This window comes from Myripristis murdjan, chromosome 21, assembly GCF_902150065.1.
Source record: "Myripristis murdjan chromosome 21, fMyrMur1.1, whole genome shotgun sequence".
In the NCBI taxonomy this organism is placed as follows: domain Eukaryota; kingdom Metazoa; phylum Chordata; class Actinopteri; order Holocentriformes; family Holocentridae; genus Myripristis; species Myripristis murdjan.
Genome location: NC_044000.1, coordinates 29,741,070 through 29,764,731, shown reverse-complemented (window position 1 = coordinate 29,764,731; position 23,662 = coordinate 29,741,070). Strand labels below are relative to the sequence as shown.

Below are 23,662 nucleotides of genomic sequence, written 5' to 3'. Positions count from 1 at the left end.
TTTGTACAATGCAGCCGATTAACGCCTCAGGCTCCCATTTTAATTGTCTGTCTGATCTATACGTGATGTTTCTGCCCAACTGGAACCCGGCGGTGGACGGTGAAGGCCTCTGGGAACTTCTGCAGGGGGATGTGGAGGTTTGGGCGGGCGTGGTGGGAGTAAAACTTCACAGAGTCCTCCAAAATCCACTCCCGTCTTCCTCGTTTTGTGATTGTGAGCGTCAGATTTCATGCTTGGCGAGGTGTTCTGGGCCTCTTCCCGGGACAAGGCTGAGGTTTTGGTAAAGCTCCAGTTAATTTAGTCTTATCCTGGCACGCCTGACTCAATGAAACATTCAAGACGCTATAAATCTTTGATGCTATTTTCTTAAGTATTTATCACAAACTGAATGGCATGCCCCACTAGTATCTGGCAAGATTTATAACTAATAAGTGCACTGCAGCCGACTGGGTGAGAATCCAGGCTGGGCATAATTACTGCAATTTAAACGGCTTTAGGTACCACACGATTATACCAAGACGTGGAAAAATTATATGCTGCGGTGTGTTTTTGTAAAATGTCAGCTGGGCATTATGGATGGTTTATGAGGCTGCGGGTACACAGCATGTGCACGGGCTTTAGTTAAATTCCTCAGAGATTGTTTCACCAGCTCAGCAATCAGTCCATTGAAACCCTGCAACTCCTCCAAGTGCATAAATCAACGGCTTGTCAAAACGAGAACACGGCTCCTGCAGAAACACTTTGAGATAGGGCGGATAGGGAAATGAGGCGGGCGGCTCAGATGTCTCCGTCTTTACACGGCGAGGGACGCGCTCGCTGTGTCTCATTCTCAGCGAAACCCTTCAAAACTTAATCTCACCCTGATCAGAGGCGGGATGAGACGAATACAATATGAAGGTCTTTCTTCAAAAACGTCATTGAACCCTTACCGTCCCCTCCGCCCGCTTCTGTTTCAATTTGATCTCTATTTCTCTTTAATATAAAGCCACATTTATTACTCTATCCCATCTTCATTTACCACCTGAATTACTCCGCCGCTCCCATTTGGGCAAGCTTCACTAGATCTCAGCAACACTATGGGTTTAAAATGTTTTGGTTTTACCCTGCTTTCTCATTCCTCTCCCCTTTCTCTTTATAGGTTTCCGCAACCTACTGAACGGCCTCACACTCTTAACCCCAAAACCAAATTGTGGGTACTGACTGTTTTTGACATTTTGCCCTTTACCTCAACCCTCCTCATTCTTTTAAGAAAAAAAGAAAACAATCGCACAAGGCCAAATCTCCGGAAAGGGAGGAGAATGTTACGCAGTTAAATTATTCCATCACAGCGGTCTGCCACACCCAGCAAAATGAAGAAGAGAAAAAGAGGAAGTGAAGAAAAAAACACCGAGGAGCCTGGGGATGGTGGAAAAACGGAGGGCTGTGTACAAAAATGGCAAAAGACAGACCTAATCGCACATAATCACCCCGGTGGCCTCTCCACTTTTCACAGTCGTCCTCCAGAAATGGGATGTTGTTATTATTATTCTCATGCCCTATCTGACGGAGCGATCTGGCCGCCAGCGTTTCAAACGAGGTAGGACGGGGTCTATTCCAGATGTATGCAAGAGCTCTGAGGCAAAAATCCCCTTTCAGCCCGAGCCACAGCGGGGTTCCCACCTACATGGTCTTGATGTTTTATGGAATCCCAAATGTGTGTGTGTGTCTATTTTTTTTTTTTTCCTGAATCGCAGCTGCTTCTGAGAAAAGGAGGAGGAAGTCGAGGCGAGGAGAGTTCTCCCAGTTTTCCCTCGTGCATTGCTGTCTTTACTTGGACAGAGGAAGTGAAGCGGAGTGAAGGTCATCGCACGATTCACTGTGAAGCCGCCGGAGGCTTCGCTGGTCGGAGAAACTCTATCTGCCACCGCTTTTTACACCCTTGTTTAGCCAAACAAATTTACCAAAAAAACCATTCTTATTTACCGTCTGGAGGCCTAGACGCAGGGAGAAGACGGGTGGAAAATACACACACATTCACGTCCCAGTAGAAAAACAGGCTTTTTTATTGTGCTCAAGGGCACTAAAGTGTTAGAGTTGTTGGAGCGGACGGGGAGAAGCACTTCTTGTTCATTATCCCCGCCCTGATTCAGCCCAATCACATTACAACCACTCTTTAAAGGGCCAAACGGTTTACAGATATAAAAAAAAACACACACATAATCAAATCTCCACATGCAGAAAAACAGAGTTATGTTCCCTTAACGTCTGAATACTCCATTTAATAAACCAATAACAATGAACCATATGTGGTCTTTGTTTGAGGGCCTAGTCTAAGCCATTCTGACTTGCAGAAAATCTCCTTACATCCCTGTTACTGGCCAATAAAGGCTCCCTAAGCTCTGTTATTAATGAATAACAGCCCGTTGTTTTTATATTTATAATAACGCCACTCTGCAGTCAAGAAGTCCAGTTGATTTTGTAAATTCTGGCCCAAATTAAAAGGCAACACCACGTGCGGAGACGGTGCTCCTTGATACTACTGAGCGGTTGCTAGGTGATTTTGTTTTTTTAGCAGAAATAGCTGGCATGAAATAATTTTACGTCAGTGTTTCGTGCCGAGTGATTAATGTCTGTGGTCGGCGGTGTCAGCCAGGTGCTAACCTGCATGATGCACAGGGTGGCGCTAAGTTTTGCACAATAAGCCCTGACAGAGTGATTTAAGACGCCGGGACAAAGCAGAGAGCCTTGTCCTTTGTGTAGCAGTCGCTGTGTGACAGGAGACGCCTGCCTCCACTGCTGCCACAGAGGATGGACCACGTAAAGGGGCATTCCGCCTATTTTCCAGCCTTATTTTCACGTTTTGCCATCATGACACTTATGTTCAAAAGTTTGTCACTTTCCAACAACAACTGAATCTAAGGCTGGAATTATTTTTCAAGTAATCAAGCTGATCATCAGAAAATTAATCAACTGCGATTTTGATAACTGATTAACTGTTTTGGTCACGTGTTGAGTTAAAATATCAAACATTTACTGGTGACACCCTCACAAATGCTAAGGTGTGCTTGTCCATTTCATACCAACATAAAATGAATTCTGAATATATATATTTTTTGTTCATCAGACTAAGTAGCAAAGCGATTTTGTCATTGCTTTGGGTTCTTGTAACATTTGATAGGCATTTGTCATTTTTTAAACTTTTTATGCGAAATTATTAATTGACTATTTAAAAAAAAAAAAAAAAAAGCATCATTGTTTGAAGCAACAATCAAAATAATTACTAATTCGCCCTACTTCAAACATGTCTTCACAATGCAACATCACTTACACAGTAATAAGATCTCTCCACTTTAGTATCAGGTATGTTCAAGTGTGGCGCTGGCAGGCTGCTGAGTTGCTCTGCTGCCAGGCTCATGTCATTACAGCTGTTCTGTGAATATGAGCTGCCCCTTGCAACACCTGTTAACATCACACTTCTAGTGGAAGCTACAAATCGGATCTGTGGAATTTTCTTTTTGCACGCTCCATCATCTTGCATCACAAAACTGTGGAAGTGTGAAAACACAAGCAGGAAACCAAACTGATGTCAGCAGTGGAAGTTATCATACACTGTCCATCCACACGAATGCAACCATACTCATGTAAAGTGAGAAATATCGACTGCAGTACATCTATGTTTGAGATTAAATTCATAAATACAACTCATTTTCATCATGATTAATGCACACAAAGGATGGTTTCAAGCTGGATGAAGTCCCAATTTCACATAAATACAGAAAAAAAAACAGCAGCCAGCAAAGTAAACAAGGAAGTGCATTAGCAATGCTAAACAGTACCAGTGTTATTAGTTACTTTAAGATATGCATTAGCTGCTGTGTGAGTGCTATCTTGCTACTGTGCGGTTATCTTAGTAGTGAATGGTGTTTATCAGGCTGCAATATCCCCGTAATGGAGGCCCGAAAAGACGTTTTAATTCAGCTCTGTAATGCTGCAACCATCGTAAAACTGATGCCTTGGGCTGCACCAGCACTTTACATCACTGGAATTGAAAATGAGAGGCTATCCAGGCTAGGTCTGGATGGTGCCGACACCGATACACCGATTCTGTGTGGTTAAGAGGACAGCCCACCTCCAGCTACCCCCATCTTATAGAGAGAGGAGTACAACCAGTCTGCAATCTGCCACAGCAAAACAGACACTTTTCAGCTGGGGGTGTATTATGAAACGTGCTTATGATATTGAGAGCAAAATACACTACATATGTGACTGAGGAGCAACTGTTGTTTGTTTACTGACTGATTAATGATCAATAGAGAATGTAATGAGACAATGTGCTTTTGGTTTACCAGTTTTCTTTAAGATTACAGGAGCAGATGATTTCCTTTGTCATTATAAATTTATATCAACTTTAAAAAGGAAGCAACTCATTATGTGTGAATCATCATTAGGGAGCAGGAGTTCAGGTTGATTTGCTCTGGTTCTATTCAAAGGACAATGCTTTAATCGCTTTTTGGGGTTGAGTGTTGGAGTTTACTTTGGCCAGTGAGTGTGTTGTGCAGCAATACAGGCAATCTAGAGGAGGAAGGAAAAGCTCTAAAGTGGAATAAGAAGTGAACTTTTGAACACAATCAATCGTCATGGTGGCAAAACCTGATGGCTGAAATGAACTGGATTTATCCTCTGAGTGCCTGTCTGGTTGTATCCACACTGGGGGGGTTCTCGGGGCTCAGGACAGGGGCATGGGACAGGGGCATAAGGAGGACAAGGAGGCTGTGGACCACCGGCGCCTCCAGGTCCATATCTGGCGCTTCTGTTTAGCGTCTTAACAATGAGGCAGGAAACATCTGCAGGCCTGTGATCCTCTACAGAGACACGACCTGGCTCCTTTCCACCACGACTTCTTCATAGACCCCCCAGTGCTAATCAAATTAAAGCACTGTTATGTAAGAAAGAAAGCCAGGCTCAGCGAGAGACGATGATGGCTGTTAATCCCTGGGGAAAGCTATAGATTTGTGGCATCTGTCTGTGATCTGCCATGTTTTATCAGTGAGTCTGGGCAAAAAAAGACTGCATTAAGATCAAGAAAGCCTCCTTATACCTGTTTTTTCCTAGATTAAAACACCACTTTCTGTTTCCTCACAGGTTGCACAGTAGTTGCATATGATTGCCAGTTGTTACCCTGCTTAATGGTCACGGTGATTTGAATAATTATTGCACAATGTATATGTATATGTGTGTGTGTGTATATATTATTTTTGTTTACTCCAGGCGGTGCATTTGGTGTTGTTATGAATTCTTTTGTTTACAAGTCAGCCCCAAAACTTATTAGAGTCTCTTTAATTTGTCAGAATGTGGAATCATGTCAAGTTCAGTCTCTAAGGACCTGAGGAAACAAATAAGTTCACGCAGGCAAATCACCTCTGCAAAGCACAAAGACATTATGGTAATTTTCAATTCCATGGAGTCTACAGGTAGAACAAGATCTGTGTGAGTAACGGCAAAGCACAAATAGCACGTTTCCACCAATTCCTTCAAAGCTCCGCTGTGCAAGATTTTTTTTTTAATGTGAAAATTCACTTATTCTGTCAGCCTAAATCACAAACTGTGGCTACAATAATAATAATAAAAAAAGGACTGTCCTAATCCAGATTAATTTCTAGTGTTGGTATGGACAGTGTCAGCAAATCTAAAATTAACTCCCAAACAGCAGCAACCCATTGCTCTGTGCAGAAAGAAAAAGCTGGACTCACCATTGTTACATCTCTTACTTCTCTAATCCATGCAGTGTCTTTTGGTATAAAGCACCACAGACCAGCCATGTATATTTATTAGTTTTGTAGATTTATGTATATTAATGTTCAATTTATTGACTTTTTCTGCCATTTAGCTCAATAGCCAGCTTTAAATATTGTGTGGCATAGAGCACCCCGTCGGGTCAGTAGCCTTTACTAAATAATAAAGACTCAGATGAGCAGCTTGGGCACAGTGGATACATGTGATTAGGATGTAATCTGTTTTTCAATGCAACAGAGATCTCACACCCCCAGACTGATTAGTCACTCATTAGCACTGGTGCATTACTGATGCATAATACATCTTAGGCATATTATAAGACATAAGCATGCCATCAAACAGTCTCACCACGGCGAAGCCCCTGCAATCATGTGACCTGCCCACTGGTCCTGGATGAGGACTCATATCATGTTATGATGCGGTGGTTCCCAAATTTGGATCTTGGGACTGTGAATACGACTACTGCTCATCCTAAGCCATCTAATCCACTGACCTAAAATCCCACTGCCGTCGAGGACTCCAGCTCAGCAGAAACGGGTAATTATCGGCTGTGGCTCCAATCGGCAGCCATGTAAATGGGTCGCCTGCTGCTCTGCAACCCATGTAAGATGTGATGACACAGGACATGCTCTGCATTTTAGCTAGGCAATCCTAACCTCAGTTTAACTTTAATCTGTGTAATATGATAAACTACCCATGATAACAATTTTTTGTTGTTTTTGAGGGGGATGAAGGAAATGTAATATAGTTAATTAGCTATTTTGTCACTGATTATTCTGGAATATTCACCAATTGATATCTGATATCTAAAAATCTGATGTTGGGACTATAATAATAAGAGAAAACCAATGCTATGTCTTGTATTTGCCTTTTACAGCTGTGTATTATTCATACATGTACTTTGCTTTGTTAATCGGTCTTATCTGTTTGCTTTTGGTTTGTCTGGTTTGATGTTTGCGCTTATTGAACCCTGGACATGGAGACTGAAATACAACCGATCACACGAAAAAGATAAACTACCAATAATGGCATGGTGGTATTATATAAGCCAGGTGAATGGTAGGATAGAAAAGCAGCAAGAGAAACTGGAGTTGACAAGCACTGTTATCAATAAAAATACTTTAGTCTTACAAGATACAAGTGTTTTGTCAGTCGGACTAACATGAAATAACTAAGTACCTCAATCGCTTTCCTCTTCTTTACAGCAAGGATTAAATATCCAACTCAACAATTAGCTGCGTCCTTCAATGTAAAATTTCCGGTTGAGTAAATAATATTTGCAAATACACTAATACACTAATTATCACATATTTTCCACCCCTATTGTTGTCATTTGTAAATACAGGCTATATATGCGGTTTAAATGTTTTCATTCTGCCAACAACTGCAGTGGTCTTTAATCTTACATACCTTTAGGGGATATGGGGAGTAAACCGGTTTAGAGCCATTGTAATTTCCTTCCTGCCTGGCTGTGATATAACAAATGCCGAGGAGAAAACAACACTCTGTCATTAAAAGGCAGCCGCTAAGTTGAGAAAATACACAATTGCAGCATCTACGCCAAGTTCACACAACCTGGAAAACACAAATTCACACACACACGCTCGTGAACTAATGTGTGTTGCACTCACTCACAGATGCATACAAACTAAAACACACAATAGGCTGGCTTTGTGGAGTATGGGAGTTTCCTCGAGGAACATCCTGTTCAAATATATGTCACCTGCAAGTCTATTAAGCGTTGTTGACACATGGTTAATGGCAGAGGCGACGGCGTGCAGGTTAACGGCAAAATAAGCTGGTTAGAAGTCTATTATGGTTTCTCAAAGTGAGTGACAGAGCTGACAGATGACTGATGGGAGAGTTACTGAATGATGGTCTAATTCCAGTTAACAAGAGCCCACTGTCACTCAAAGAAAAGATAACCACGATATTTTTCATGGGTTACTGCAAGGTCCCATTCAAGGAGAAACAGTGGTGGTGCAGCTGAATTGTGTCTGGACGACCATTTACGAATACTTATTCTAAAACCACAGCCACTCAGAATGATGAAATTTCAGATGGTACAAAAATATCATAGCAGAGATGGGAGCTGCACTTCGCTCCTTTCGGTTCAGCTTGCCAAAGGCATTTTTTTTTGTTAGATAATGCCTGGGAGAGGCATTATTACTGGGCAGTTGGCAGGGCAATGCAACATGACAAATCTAAACCAGCACTGTGTTAAGATGCTCAGTACTTACGCCAAAGTGTATTTGGAGGCTGCAAGATTTTTACGGATTGCTGCAAAGGGCTTTTGTTTCATCTTTTACTGAGAACTTCGTTTATTTGTTATTTCTGGGGACTGGGGTAACCTTATCAATACTTTTGAATAATTAAATAATCATCTAAGCCAAAAAAAAACAAACAAAAGTTCAACTCTAGATGTTGTCAATGTGCAGCTAACTCTGGCATTGCATTTTATTATATAATGATAAAAATAATGCTTCTTTGACTGCTGCGACTAATGCTACTTCTATTAAAAAGGTTCACACAAGCGTATATACCTTGTGTATTAAAAGGCTTCAAATATAGTGTGTGTTTGTTAAGGTAGTTTCAGATGCAAGTATGCATGAGCTGGAGGTGAGAAATTCATCATTTACCACCCAATTACTGCCTCTCTGGCTTGCAGCAAGGGTTCAGTTTGTGGTCATTATTAACATATGCAAAATATTGCTATCTTGGTTTGGCAGAAAAAGATGTATGGGATTAATGTAAATATACCCCGATGCATTGGCAATGCCTCCTTGCCAGAGGATCAGCTGCTATGTTTGTGACTGAGGGAACACCAGAGATAATGCTATATTTGTGTACATGCACGGCTGATGATGCCTTTCTTCATGAACAATCAAAGTCGATGAGAATGCATCCAGACGTTTCAGCACAAAGGCAGCTCTTTCAGAAGACCACAATCCTTTTGATTTGGTTCTCTTTCTTCTAAAAATAGACGACCCTCCATGTCAAATGACACACCAGCAAATCATAGGAAACTGTTTTCTGTGACATAAATAAAACTGTTAATTTGCAAGAGGGAAGCGAGAGGGGGAGGATTTCATCTGACAGTCCATGCTCACTAAGCCTAACGCTGACGCCCACCCACCCAGAACTACAAAATCCATTCTTCAGAAAGAAAGAACAAGCATTACTGTAGATGAAGTGTGTCAAACTCGAGGCCCATGGCACAATTATATCTAGCCTGTGTGATAACATTTGATTGGTTCCATACAGCCCACAACACAGATACTACAAACCCCAACATGCACTGCAACATCCTGCACTATCAGCACCTCTAAACACCTGAGAGTTCACCCCCGCCTCCTGACAAGCTCACCAGCAGCTCAGAGCATCATGTGCATCAAGATTCTTATTAGCCAGGTAGTTTAATAGCGAGCCAGCCAAAATAAATGTCAAAATGAAAAGTGGAAAACAGGTGTTTTCTAGACAGGTGGGTGGAGGTTTGCTTGTAACAAGGATAAACCTGTCCGTCTCATACGTGGAGCTGATGCAGCCGTGGTGAAAGAAAATAAACATTGTGACGCAGGTACTGTTATGTATTATTATGTTGCTGTTGTCAAGTCAACCTACCTCTATTTTGATGTTTGACTTTTGAAATATTTTGGCGTATTTTGACCAAATTACTTGTCTAAATATTAGTTTTATTTCTAGTTTCATTTGCATGCCAGCGATGTTGATTTCTCTTCAGGAAAATATCAGTTATCTGGTTATTTTTGGTTCAGTGCGATGAAACTATTAGTCATCTGCCAGGATTGAGGTTGGGCTTGCAGATAAAATATGACCGGGGAAAGGAACAAGGCAGTGGACTCCTTCCATGTCATTCTCCACTCTCATCAGTTTGGTTTGAGATATCCTTGTTTTGTTTTAGTAGAAAGACATTTTAAGAGAGGAGTGTTTCATGCCAACTTCATACTTGTGTATGAATCATTATTTTTACATATTTCGATCACAAGAACGACCACTTCAGGACAAAAGCATTCAATAAATATAGGTCCTGTTTGGCCATCAAATTGCTTTGTGATTATTTAATTTCAATGATTGAGTTTGACACTCCTAATGTAGATGCTTCTAAACAGCCAGCTCAAAAAACAAAAAGTCTTATTTGCTGATTTGTTGCTTTGGATACTCCCACACTAAGCAGCAGTTTCAATGTGATCCTGACACTAGAAACTGGCAAGTAATGTGCTGTTCCACACTCAGCAATGAATTGTACAGTAGTAATCTCAGGAGATGACATATTTTCAGACACCACGTTGTATTATGTTCTTTTCCATAGTTTAGTTCCACAGTGTCTATAAATGGCCATAACTACTGTTTACCACTCCATGTAAATTACAGTGTTTATGTTCCATCTTACTTCAGAGGCTGTTCTGCTGCGCCATGGCCTTGGCTTGTGATGGATACTCACAGTAGGATATTATTGAAAGAGAAAGAAAGGGAAGAAATAATAGTATGAAGGCAGCAGGAATGTTTACAGCTCCTATTTACTGGTGTTTTCATAGATTTTAAATGTTTCACAATGGAATCGCAAATGAAAAGCATAAAAATGAAAGTGCACAGTTTTATGACACATTGAGCCATTGCTGCAAGTCAGACTTGATACAAGACAAGCATTCAATGTGTTTGTTATGCATCTCAAGGTGGGAATTGTTACCCGCATTGCCCGAGGCAACACTGAATATCACTGCCTTAAAGACTGAAAATATCCAATGCAGTAGCAGGAAAAAAAGAAAAAGTTTTTCACATTTATAGTGTACAGAGCTCAGCATTTTATCTATCTTTGAAGAAAAGCTGAATATACTGAAAAGGAAGTGATGAGGCATTAACAGATGACATTTGTGTCTGGCATTATGCCTCTTGTCTGCTGAGGACACATCTGTTCTCTCCACAAAGGGAAGCTCAAGAAAAATCCCTAGTACTGTCTAACTGGGCAAAAGAAAATGCATCTGATATTCTACTGAGATGAGGACAGGCAATAGCATTATTGCTGTGAGAAGCAATAAGTGTTACCTTGTGAATTTGTAGGCTGCAAAATAGCAATGCATCACTATGACCTGTGACACTTCTTCAAGCCTGTCAGAAGTTATGACATTCAGGACGATAACCTTGATAACTATATCTGCTCATGATAAATACCACCTCCAAAATCACTTTAATGGCAAAAGTTGGGGTCTGTTGTTCTCCCAAGGAGTCTGATTCGTATGTGGGGGCTTAATCGAGGACTGAGCGTCATCAGAGAAGCCTCGGCTATCAATTGGATTTACGGGTGCAGCATTTATACACTGCACTGCACTCTTAGTGTAATTCAAGAGACAGGCTTGGGCAGGGACGGACTCAGGCAAAATATGCTGCTGCTCTCCACAACTCCCAGGTCCCTAATAGACCTTGATGCCTACACAGCACTTATTGACTGCACTCCCAACAGAATTAACACACTGGACCAAAGCCTCAAGCAGCTGTAGGCAGATAACAGATGAAAGTCATAATTGTGCTAAAAGAGAGAAAAGAGTCTCCTGCCAGAAGGATACAGACAAACACATGGCCTCTTAAATGCACAGACACACATGCAGGACATAACACCAATAAGCAAAAGTTAAGGCAGGGAAGGACAGTTCAAATTTTCTCAAATCACTGACTAAGAGAAAATGCAACACCACCGCAACAAAGAGGAAGATGATGCCAAGGCTATAACTTACAGTCAGGAGTTCTTTCTGGAAGGACTTCCTCTCCTTGCTCTCTGCATTGTTGCAGTCTTCCTTCAGCTTCTCAAGCACAGATGCGACCCTCTCCGGTTCGCTATCCAGCTCAGCACGGCAAAAATGGGTCAAGGGCAGGTTGACGTAACCGAGGGCATCTGCAAATGCTCTCCAGTTGCCTATATTCTCCATCAGTATAGTTCTAACGGAGGCGTAGATGTATGTGAGGAATTTACAAGGCTTAAGTATCTGCTCCAGTAACATTGTAGTGGTCAGGTCAGGCCCACTGAAGTAAATGGGTTTAACTTTGCCAACCACGAGAACATTCTTTGCATGGACAAGCCCTGTCTTACCCTGATAATATCCAATGTACCATTCTTTGGTCCACAACTGACCCTTCAGCTTGATCTTCTCCTCACTCAAGAGAGCGACAAAGTCTCCTTTTTTGTACTCTAATAGGTATTGATTTTTGGTCTGGCGGATGACTGTCTTGATTAGCTTTCCAAACTTCAGGTTGTTGATTCTCCGGTCCTGGAAAACAGGATACTTGGTGGCAATGGCAAGAGGAGACAAGAGGATCTTACCCACTTCCTTCTTCTTAAGGAAGCGCCTTTGAACTGATGTCTTTGGACCTGTCTTGGGCGGCGGTGTTGGTGTCTGAACGCAAAACTGGGCCACTATACAATCTTGGTCATCTTTGACCTGGACTCTCAAGGTGAAATCTGAAACATCCTCAGTGTTGCGTGAAGCAATAACATAGACAAGTCTGCTAACCTTGCCCAGTTTCACCTGGAAACCTCTGACCACTCTGGCCTGCTCACTCGCCTTTACCTCATAGTTGGCCATATTGGAGTAAACCCCAATGCGGAGGTCCTGAGGTCTGGACAGGACAAACTGGTGTTTACCCCATAACTGCAAAGCCACTGGTGGAGCAGACTGTGCCTGTTTTCCTACCTCACTGACCAATAATGTCTTTGGGGCGCAATCATGGCCAAAAATAGCCACAACAGTTTTGAAGGATGGGTGAATATGCTTTGGACCATATACTCCTAGGGTGATCTTTTTGACTACATGCTCCCAAACTGTGGAGTCTGGTGATACCGACTGGGACTGGGCCACAACACACACATACATGCATGGTTCAAGGTTATCCAGGCACACCTGGACTGTGTCTCCATACATGTATGCCTGGGGAATTGGCGTGTAAGGGCCCTCTTTACAGTCACTCCTGACACATATGACCTCTGTTGTCTGTCTACTCTCCATTTTCACCACGACTGACACTTTCATTTCCAGGGTAATGGTGGTTTTGGTCTCCATGTTGCTGAGTTTGATCTCTACCACAGGGCTGACGGTAGTGCAGCGGTCATTGTTGAGCTCCAGAGGTGGATCTAGCAGAGCTTTCATAGAAATCTGCTGGGTGTCTCCAGGAGCTACATGACCCTCAGGTACGTGGATGCTGATGCTGGTGTCTGGAAGCTGGACAGCCCCCCCAGAGCTGTCAAGCCGACACACGATGTTGGTCTCCACTGGTTGTGTTTGGCCCCAGCCTGGGTTCTGACCCAACGAGTCCAAGTCATGACACGATCTGGCCAGCTTACGATGATTGAGCCAAGCGGTTCTGAAATCCTCCCTGCTCTGGAACTGCTCTGGTGCTGGGGCTTTCAGGCCTCCAAAGAAACCAGTGGAAACCTGAGGAGTGTCAGACTGAGCCTGAAGTATGGAAAGCTCAGAAAGACTGTAGGACCGTTTACTCCTAAAAAATGGGTTGTCCCTGCGCAACGTTTGCCCCACTCCTACACTGGGACTAATGGGGTTCAAGTCAAAAATACTACTGCCAAAACCATTGACGTTGACAGTGCTGCTGGTGGAGTTTGGTGCTGAGGGAGCCAGGGAGTCAAACAGAAGTAGATCCACTGATTTCTCATTACTGTTTTGATCAAGTGAGCTTTGATTACCACCATTGAGGAAAGGATTGGTAGAAGTGTGGGAGGCTGTAAAAGGATTTCCATTTTGGAGGGAGGTTGGTTTCAGTATTACCCCGATCCACTCTCCTAGAAGGTCCATTTCTTTGGCTGCTTCCTCATTACAGTCTCCAATAGTGTCAATCATCCCACTGTCACTGAAGGAGGAGTCTCTATAGTTGACAGGCTGTACATAAGCTGCAGGGATGTAACCCATCTCTGTGTTGTTGTGGGCATACCACCACTCTCCTCCTGACGTGTCCAGAACATAGAGACGATCCCCTTTGGAAAATTTCAGAGTGGTAAAACTGGATGGACAATAATCCTTAATGGCAACAACTTCCCTGGCAGTGCCGAAGGAGGCAGTAGCATCCAGTCGTAAGGCACTGGGAGAAGGCACTGGAAAAAAGCCCAAAAAAACAAACAATAAATGAACAAATAAGTAAATAAAGCTAACAGGCAAAAGAAAATTTAGACCAAATTCATTTGAGGTTTTAGTTAAGACCATTTTTTATGCATGATGGCTATTCTTTCTTCACATTAAAAATATACATTTTTAGTTGCAGTAGCTGACCTTTGACATCATTGAGACTGGCTTCTGACACTCCTTCGCTGAGATCAATGAGTGTCCCCTCTGACTTGCAGCGAGGGAGAGATATGTTGTTATTGGTGGTTGCTCTGATTCGATGGGCGGCCATTGTTGGTCCTTTTCCTGTGTGCCAACCTGTGTCTTCAGGCTGTAATCCTGAGTTCCCTTTAGCTAATGGCAGTCTCAGATATCAACAGCCTCCCATGATCTCTGGAAAACACAGAAAAACACTAGATTAAATATATGTATACAGCATCAAGGTCTCCAAGTTGGCATTGTCTTCAAAATTCATCCAAGGCAAAATGAAATGAGATACCTCCTTGCTCAGCATGGTGTGCTGAAAGTTGTTCTGCGCTTATCAATTCTGTTCTTTCTTTAGCAATTTATATTATGAAAATGTACCCTTAACTACAACCCCTCATACATTTGCTGCATTTTCCATCTCCTATGATCCTCTTCATATGCAAATGAATTTTGATCATGCTGCACAATTACTTCTGGCTTCTTTGTCTAGTATTTTACATGGACTGCTGTGATGGTGATGTAATGGTGGTACAGCATAAAATCTCACGATCCATGCAGCCAATTAGAGGCATTTTACATTTGTTTTGGGAAAAATAGCCATCCCATTTTGTACAACTTGTCATCAAAGGGGTACAAAAACAAAAATAGACCATAGAAAGCCTGGTATTATGCTGGGATGATTGAAGGTTTTCCAGGTTGGTTTTTATTGAATTTAGGATGTATAGCCAGCTTTGCTATGAAACTGCAATCCTATGAGTAAGCCTTCTTGGCATCTTTCCTCCTTACTGAACTTCTGCTACACCCACTGTGTTCCTACTCCAAAACAAACCAATGGACAACAATATATCAATCCAAAATTACATAATTGTCTGACAAAAACAAAACACAACATAAAGGAGTAACTGAATACTGTTCATTAAGAGAAAACAAGTGTTTCATTACCACATTTACTGTATTTCCCTGATATGAATGATACGCAAACTGGCATCGCAGTTGCTGTGGTAATTTATTTCCCCAATAAACATTCTCTGCTTCCCAAGTCTCATTTTGTGGTGCAACATATTTTATCATAATGATTAAACCCATAAGTCAAGCAGCAAAACGGTTTCATTACACACTGAAGGTAAAGGTGATTCTTGGTGAGGATCAATATTAAAAATAGAAGGAGGAGGGGAACACAAGGATATATCATTCAGCACAATTCCCTCTGCCTTACTTGAAAAACAAGTTTAAAATTATATACTGATATTTCAATCATGATGAATAACCCACACTGAAGGAGCAGTTGTCAAAACAGTATTACAAAGTGATACAGAATAAATAAAAAAAAACAAAAAGAATGCTTAAATAAATAAATAAATAACGATGAACAATAAAAACATCTTGTACTTTTTTTGATGCTTGCAGCTGTGCATGGTCAGAGTGAAGGAAACTACTTCATTTTGTTCTCCTTATGTCCTCATCCTTAAAAATTCTGTCAGCGACACCACCGCGCTGCAGATGCACTGTGGTGTTGTAGCAAAATTTAATAAATGAATGTGTTGATTTGGCTATCCCTAAAGAAACAGAATAACAAATTAATTCAAGGAGTGCTCTCGCTATTTGACTCAGAAATGCAAATGTGATTTATGTACACAGATTTCAGCATATGTATGTGTACACGCCAGGCCCTGAAAGATAGATGATGTCTTTTGGGATTAATTATTAAAATACTGAAAACTGAAGGGGGAACTGAACAAAATAAGTCATAGAGTATCTACTGCTACATGTTTTTCTTTTGGTGATTCAAACAAAACTTTGCGTTTAAAGGGAACTCAGCAATAATGACTTCTGTAGCTCAGTTACATCTATTTTGTAGCTCATAATATGAATGTTTCCGTCCATTATGAAAAATAAAGGGGCATGCTGATACTACTACTAAATCAGAAGACTATGAAAGACAATAAAAGACAGAAAACTGCAGATGTGGGTCAGTGGAGCACACTGCTTTGAGAGACACCACAAACGACTACAGGCTTTTTACATTCGATTCATAATTCATAACACTGTACACTTACGACACGTTACACAGATAGTGGGTTGATGATAGCCTGCTACTGACATACTTCTACTAGAGCATGAGTGATTCAACAAGGCCACTGTGGAGGTTACACTGCCAAGCAGGAAAATGTTTTAAATAATTCTTGGTCAAGAAAATGGGTTAAATAGCGCCAATCACATCCCTTATATGAAGTTTTGTTTGTTGCCATACAGTAGTGTCAGTATTTTTTTTTTTATTACAGTGCTACTGGTGAAACAAATCAAGAAGAGAGAACAATAAAAAAAAATAATTACTTAGGCTCAGACCAATATATCAGCTTGCTGACATTCTGGGTTGATATCATAAAGTCAGCGCGGTCCCCAGCCAATATAATGGAAGTGAGGATATGATTTTTTTTTTTTCCTCAACAGCTTCAGGGATGTCAGTCTGTAAAAGCTGCAATGAAACCTGCCTCATCCTTATGGGATTATAACTCTAAACCTAAGGAGCTAACCCAGCTAAAAGAATTTCATTAATGTGGCTCTCAAATATGAGCTTTAGTGCTCTCCAAATGGTGTTTCAGGGGCTCCTCAGCGATGACGGGGTGGAATAAATGCACGATGTGTGGATTTTTGGGGAAAATTTTGCCATGAAATTGATCAGGTTGAAAGATAATGAAATTTGATACAATATTCCACATGATATCTAGTTATGAGCAGCTTTGGCACAGAAACAGCGGTGTCTGTATTTGCCTTCAAAAATCCATACTAGTTAAACCCTAGAATATACTGCTGCTACACTTCTTAAAGCCTTATTTTTACTGTTTTTTTTTTTTTTTTCTGCCTTTATGGTTTGACGTCTAGCCCTCATTTCTGTGAGGCCGACTGGGTGGGGGTGGGTTTAGGGGTTGATTGAGGTACAGCCAAAGTAATTTGTGTCCATCTGCCTGGACGTAAACTCTGGGTGGTCTGCGTCAGCTATCTAAACCTGGGCTCTCCCCTTCTCCTGACCACCCTGGAGTGTTTAACCCCCGCCTCAGTATTTCCAAGCAGAACAATAGTGGGTGGGGACTTCTGGCATGTAAATCTGAGCAACCACTGTCAACAATAAAAGTCTGCCATGCAAATGACCGCAAGTTGCCTGGTAATGAGACACTGGGAAGAGGCCATTACAGGGCTTAGCCAACTTCTCTGCTAATAGCATGTCAAAAAGACTCCCCCTGGACGCCTTTAATGTAATTTCTTTCTGAGTACAGCAGCTCAGCCATTACACAGCTCCTGCGGTTGTCATAATGTGAGGGAATTAAAAGTTAACACTGCTTCATGCATCAGATCAGGGGATTGTGTCAGGGAGGAGCGTCCTTGGCTCTAGTCGAGGTGCTTTCTGCAACACTGCAACATGGTGTAACTGTTGCTATGGCCTTTAAATGCTACTGTTGGGTTTACAGTGTAAAAAAAAAAACTCTTTTATCTGTGTGGTCAAATTATGGCCCAGGACGTGGCTCCGTCCATTCCTCCCACCAGGATAAAACCAACTCTCCCACTCAACCCCCTCACCTCTTCAACTTCACTCAAAACACTGCTGAAGCTGAACAAATCCAAAAACAAATCCAAATTTGTTTTTGGATCAGTTGTGTGGATGCCTCTATCGCTTCAATCAGCACCGCCGCAACAGAAGTTCATGCAAAACACTTGTTTATCTTGTCGCTGAAAGTCTACAGCTTCACCTCATTTTCGAACTGGAAGTCAGAGACAAAATAACCTGACCACAGCCTTTGTGAGATTGAAATGCACCCCTCATTTCCATCCCCAAAACATATTTTTCCGTTTTTCAGTTTTGTGCAACCAAGCCGCAGTGAATCCGGAAGCAGCAGACTGGTGTATTTTTTACAAACGGTTTGAGCTCTCAACACCCTCTAGTGGTCAAAAATCACGCGGTGCAGCTTTAAACGCTGCTTCTATGCTTTAGCTCCGGTTTAGCCAAGGTTCACTTTGGGCGATGTGCAGCCCTGTTGTTGTATTTGAGTAATTCCACAGCTATTAATATGAAGCAAATGCATATGAATGTGCAAATGACGTAATGCTTTATGTTCCTTGTCATATATCTCAGAAAATATCATCGAAGACATGGACACTTTCACTTTTACACCCTGAGTTTTAGCCAGGACATATCGGGCCATTTAGACTCCTTTTAGAGGTTTAATCAATGAGTTACTTGTGGAAGAGGCTTCTTAACATAACAATCCCTCTTCACATCCAGCATCACAGTGAGGGAATGTAGCTGCTCGCTCTCAGCCCTCTGTTTTAATCTGAACAAACTCAACATACAGACTCGATCAGTACTGGGCGCTTTCCATTTAACAACACTTACAATTTGCCATCTGACTTTAAACCCACCCAAGACATTAATTAGATTCTTACAGTCAGACAATGAACTAATAAAGCACTACATTATTTATACTTTCAATTTATTTAACAGCCTTGATAGTCCAATGAACTTTAGTGCACTGCCTTGGGCTGCCAGCTATATGAGAATAAATTGACCGTATCTTTTGTTTGCTGCCTTAATTTTTTAATGTTTAATAGTGTGGGTCTATTGTCAGCGCTATTAATCTCAAACGGTCTGACTGCCTGTTCGTCTGTCCCTTAATTTTCTGCGAATGGGAGAAGGACAAGAGTCAGAACATTACAAAGAGATAGAAAGTGAGAAAGAGACAGAGAGAGAAATTAAGCTATTTTACCGGGATTGATTTTAGTTGAGAGTGATAGGCAACAAATACTAAATCTATGAATATAAAATTATAATCCATGACTGCTATTCTCCAACCTCTGCTGCTAATTCCTTGTCTGGGCCCTGAGTAGCCAAGCGAGTTGGCCATACTCGCCAGGCAGCAGCAGCAATGGCGAGTAACCCAACTGAGGCACTATAAGCCGATTACCACACTCCAATTCAGTGCAGCAGCCATGGGAGAGCAGCCCCTCTTAAAAATCGCCCCTTCCGTTAGCAATCCCCACAGAGGACGCCTACTATGAAACTGTCATCCATGCCATTCCTTTTATTCAGCAATTCACTTCCTGTCGCGTTGATGTCCCTCAGGAGCAGCCTGGTGCCAAATGTCTTTTATTACAGAGTGGCAGGGAAAACACAAAGCCTCTTTTATCAGCGGATAAAGCAGCACCAGGGTCTCGCCTTCATCTCAGAAAAGTGAGAAAAGTATATCAATATTCAGGTGTGATGTTATAAACATGATTTTGAAAGGTCTCCACGTAATGAGTTCCCAGTAGGGGGGCTGGTTATGATGCACATCCTTTGCTTATCAACTTTATAAAAAAGAAAAAAAAAAAAAAAAAAACATGAAAGAAGCAGCAAGAAATATCAAACATGTTATGAAAAGAGTCTCAGATTAAAAAAAAAAAATGGTGCTGTATCACTGCATCTGTTCAACAGTGCTATCTCACTGCTTTCTCTCATTGGACTGCGCTCTTATCTGAATCTGGGTGGAAGTATGGAAATGAAAAAGTACAAACTTTCCAGTTTCAGTTTTTCTGAACTAAGTTGAGGAATAAAATTAGAGAATAAGAGTGAAAAGCGCTGAATAAGTCAGTGGTCTTTGCAGTTTTGTGAGAAGGAGGGGTCCTCGAGTGTGTAAGCTGCAAAAGATATCATTCCACTCCTAACACAGTGGTGACAGTGAAATGGTTAAGTTTCCCGTTGTGTAGCTACTCCTAATTAAGCACTAACTGAAACAATTTCCAGACACTGAAAATGATAAAAATAGCAAGTTATTACATTATGATCATGTGCTGTTTGGCATTCAGGTTACCACAGAATGTGTCCCTGTTGATGAAGACAATGACTCTGTACTTCGTTGTGCCCTTTATGTGATTAACCAATTAAATTAACAATTGTGTTCATGTAATTAGTTAATTTCTTAATTCATTCATGTTAAAAAAAAAAATTCCTGGTGGCCAAGCCAGTCCAGTGATGAATTGGAGAGCAATCCGTGCTAATTACAATGCGACTTCCTGACAAACGAGGGACACACTATGTCGCGGTTCCTTACATGGAGCTGTACAGCGCTGTGAACTGAGCTGGAGCTGGGTGCTGACCTCATACAATCATGAGCAGGAATGTTTAACGATAATATTAACAAAACAGGATTTGTTCCTTATGCATCATGTTTGGTTTGTGCTGACTGGGAGAGGACGAGCGTACGACGTCAGGGGCACACGCTCGCCTTCACCTCCTCAGCTGTAAAAATGGCCGGACACTGACGGCCAAAAAGACCAGCTTCTTGCTCCCCCTCACCCCCGGCGCAGATGTGGAGTTTCGCTGTGTTTAAGGAAGGCTGCTGCTGAGCAGGAAGTGGCTGAGCAGCAGAAACAAAGAGGAAATGCCTTTGTGATGAGAGCCAGCCAGATCTCTCCTGACTCTCCCAGCCTCCCTCATCTCCTTCAATGGGCTGCCTTCGCTACATTGTTCTCTTGTGATTCGCAGGGAAGTGAGAAATGATGTTTAACGCTACATAGGACACGATTTTTTATGTAAAAATATACCCGCCTCATCATCCTAACAACGTGGGGCTGCAAATGAGAAGCTCCATCTTCACTAATTGAGACAACATACACTCATCCTAGTCACCCAAATAAGGTTTGGTGTGGAAATCTGGGCAGCGCACACCGGGAATGAGCAATGTAAACTGCGAAGTTAGACCCAGCGTGCCGCCTAAACAGCTGTCATTAGGATTTTTAGGAATTCAGGTGCTATTTTTAATTCTTGTCATGAGTCCATTTCCTACTGCACAAATTGTCCACTGCATGCAGCTTCATTGGAGTTGATTTATTACTCGACAAAAACACTGCTTTGCTGTGTAGCAGGCCTTTTTTTTTTTGCTTACAAATTACTCTCTAAAACAGCTGAGGCACATTTCACCTGAGAAAACACAATACAACAAGTGGAGAAAAAAAAAAAAAAGTATTATTGGATGCCCATTTGCATTTAAAGCTTATTAGGTCATTCAAGCGTGCCATCACCGCAAGCACAATATTTCCGGCTGCACATGAACGCAGCACCTGCTCGCCGCTGTTGTGACTGTTGTTGCGGGGCTGAAAATCTAAGACCTAATGAGGTAAATATTGGACTTTCGGATCCACAGTGCAATTATTTGCCTTCACAATTTGGATTACCCTGCATGTGCTGTTTGAGGTAATTTAATGGTCATTTTTTGTTGTTTTGTGACTCGGAAAATAATTACCAGCAGCATCTGTTGTTTTGAGGAGGGCTGCCATGGAGCTGCAAACTCGCTGTATGGACACACACACACACCACCAGTGTTTTGACTGATGTGTTGATGAGTGCGAACGTGGCCGGGCAGAGTGAGGCCTCTCCCCTGCGATATCTGAGCGGCGCGGCTTAACAGCATTAGGTAGAGCCGGTTACCTGGTTACAGGGCATCACCGTGCTGTCAAAGTCGGGGACGGGGACCTTGAAAGTGCTTGTGTGCTCACCAGATAATCTGAGCGACGCAGATGTTGTGTTCTCGGGCGAGAGAAAATGAGAGCAAGAGCACAAACGCTCTCATACTGAGTCAACAGTGCTCTGGCCTTGACTGGCTGAAAAAACAAAGCTGTAATATCTCACGTCCCGGGGCAAGGTGGAGCTAAGCTTCAGTGTACACAATTGTCATGTGTAAGTGTCGCTGAGGGAGGAAAAACACTTCAGCCAAATATGTAAAATCACACTGAGGCTCAGAGCCATCTCAACTACTTCAAAACATCAGAAAATGGCGATAATAGTTCCCTTTTTCATCTTTCATGAGGGGAATATTCAATAGGTCGTGCACAGAGACAGCACAAAGCCCTAATTCGGCCTAGTTGCTGCAGATACAGCACTGAAAAAAAAAACGCTCCAACTGTTTCACCTTGCATGCCCTCTTCCTCCACACAACCATAAACTGCTTCACTTTGAAGGGAAAAGTTATTTCAGCTAATAAATAAGTCATTGAAAACTACCTGGGTGATGTGCCAGCCTCAATCACAATAGGTATCATATCTTAGCACTGTTCTTTTTCACAAACCCATCCGGCTACACTGACTATCTCGCCCATATCTCAAAGAGTTTTCGGGCTGCCGCTGTTGTCAAACTCGGCTGTCAGAGCTCTGGATGGCCTCGGGACCTCACAGCCGGCAGACAAACTGTGTGTTACCGCGGCTAAAACAGCGACACATATTCATGTCGTGCAGAAATCCATTTTGCACAGCATACAGTCTGTGTTTGCTGACCAGCAGATAGTGACTCGAGGCAATGCACACTGTTGTACATGTTAAACCATTTAAGTCAACATCTCTGGTGCTATCAGCATGAAGAGGCAGTGGGTGCATTTGCACAAAAACATGTTGGATTTACTGCTTGCTTTATGCCTGAATTTCAATTGTTGTACGCATTTGTTCTGGCAGAAGTTTCCTCCCGAATGTCTCTGAAATCTGGCATGATTTGGTCTGGCATATCTGGCATAGAAGGGGAGTAAAATGTCCAGAAGAAAGGAAAATGACAAAAATCCTACAAATCCTAATGCTATTAACGCTGCTCCAGCTCCAACCGTCACTCTCTACTTCATTCTGTACCTCACAATATAAACACACCAAGGTAAAATGGCTGCAGGGATAAAGTGAAAAGGAATGTGTGGAATGCAAGGGTCCAAATGAAATCATGCATTATTCAAGCAAAAGGGGGGGAAAGGGAAAAAAAAATTATCCTTCTTCAATAACAAAGACGGGGTTAGGGGGCATGTTAAACTGTCATTCTGGGCTTTTATCTGGAATTTCATTGGATTTCTTTCGTTGTTGCCAGTCTTGTCACGAACTAGAAAACAATAGCTTTATACCCGCAACCCCCCCCCACCATCAACCCCAGCCCAACAACACACACCCTACCCACACACACACACACACACACACACACACACATACAGTGACAACTACACAGCCCATTCCCAGGCTCTGTAGAAACACACAGCTCCAGTCACGGTTTGCCAGTGCAACGCAGACGAACAATGTCCTCAGCCTCCCATGACGCACTCCCATGTTCAAACAGCAGGATGCAAATGAAACTGATAAAAAGGTGAATGGGTAGACACAACAGAGAGGCGTTCGCGCCGGGCTCCGGCTGATGCCTGGCGTGACAACTAATAGGGAATGACCAAGCTTCAGGGTGACTCACACACAGTGTAATCACTGGCCACCATCCCTGACAAGGAACACTGACGAGGGCTGCCCCGGGGTGACGGTGGCGGCGGCGGCGGCGGTGGTGGCTGGTGGGTGAGGGGGGTTGCACAACAGCTGCACATCTGATGCCAACCATGCCAGTGCTCCACTCCGTCATAATTCACACCGTAATCAGCTGGAAGCAAGCCCTGGCAAGACCGAACACCGAGGGACGCACGTTCACACCGGGGAGGGGCGAGAGGAGGGGGGCTTATCTGGAATCACATGAACATTCATTCACACAATGAACTCTATTGAAGTCCAACTGAAACCCAAGATTGGGT

The 23,662-nt window shown here is 42.4% G+C and overlaps 1 protein-coding gene across 1 annotated transcript in view; it reads right to left on the bottom strand.

Annotated features, from left to right (window-relative positions):
- Window positions 1-23,662, bottom strand: part of sh3bp4 (SH3-domain binding protein 4) — a 32,895-nt gene that overhangs the window by 5,084 nt on the left and 4,149 nt on the right. Inside the window, exons 2-3 of the mRNA XM_030081488.1 lie at window positions 14,058-14,282; window positions 11,520-13,882 (exon numbers count right to left, since the gene is read on the bottom strand). Of these exons, the coding sequence (XP_029937348.1) occupies window positions 11,520-13,882; window positions 14,058-14,181 (2,487 nt within the window). The 5' untranslated portion in view covers window positions 14,182-14,282. The remainder of the gene's footprint in view (window positions 1-11,519; window positions 13,883-14,057; window positions 14,283-23,662) is intronic.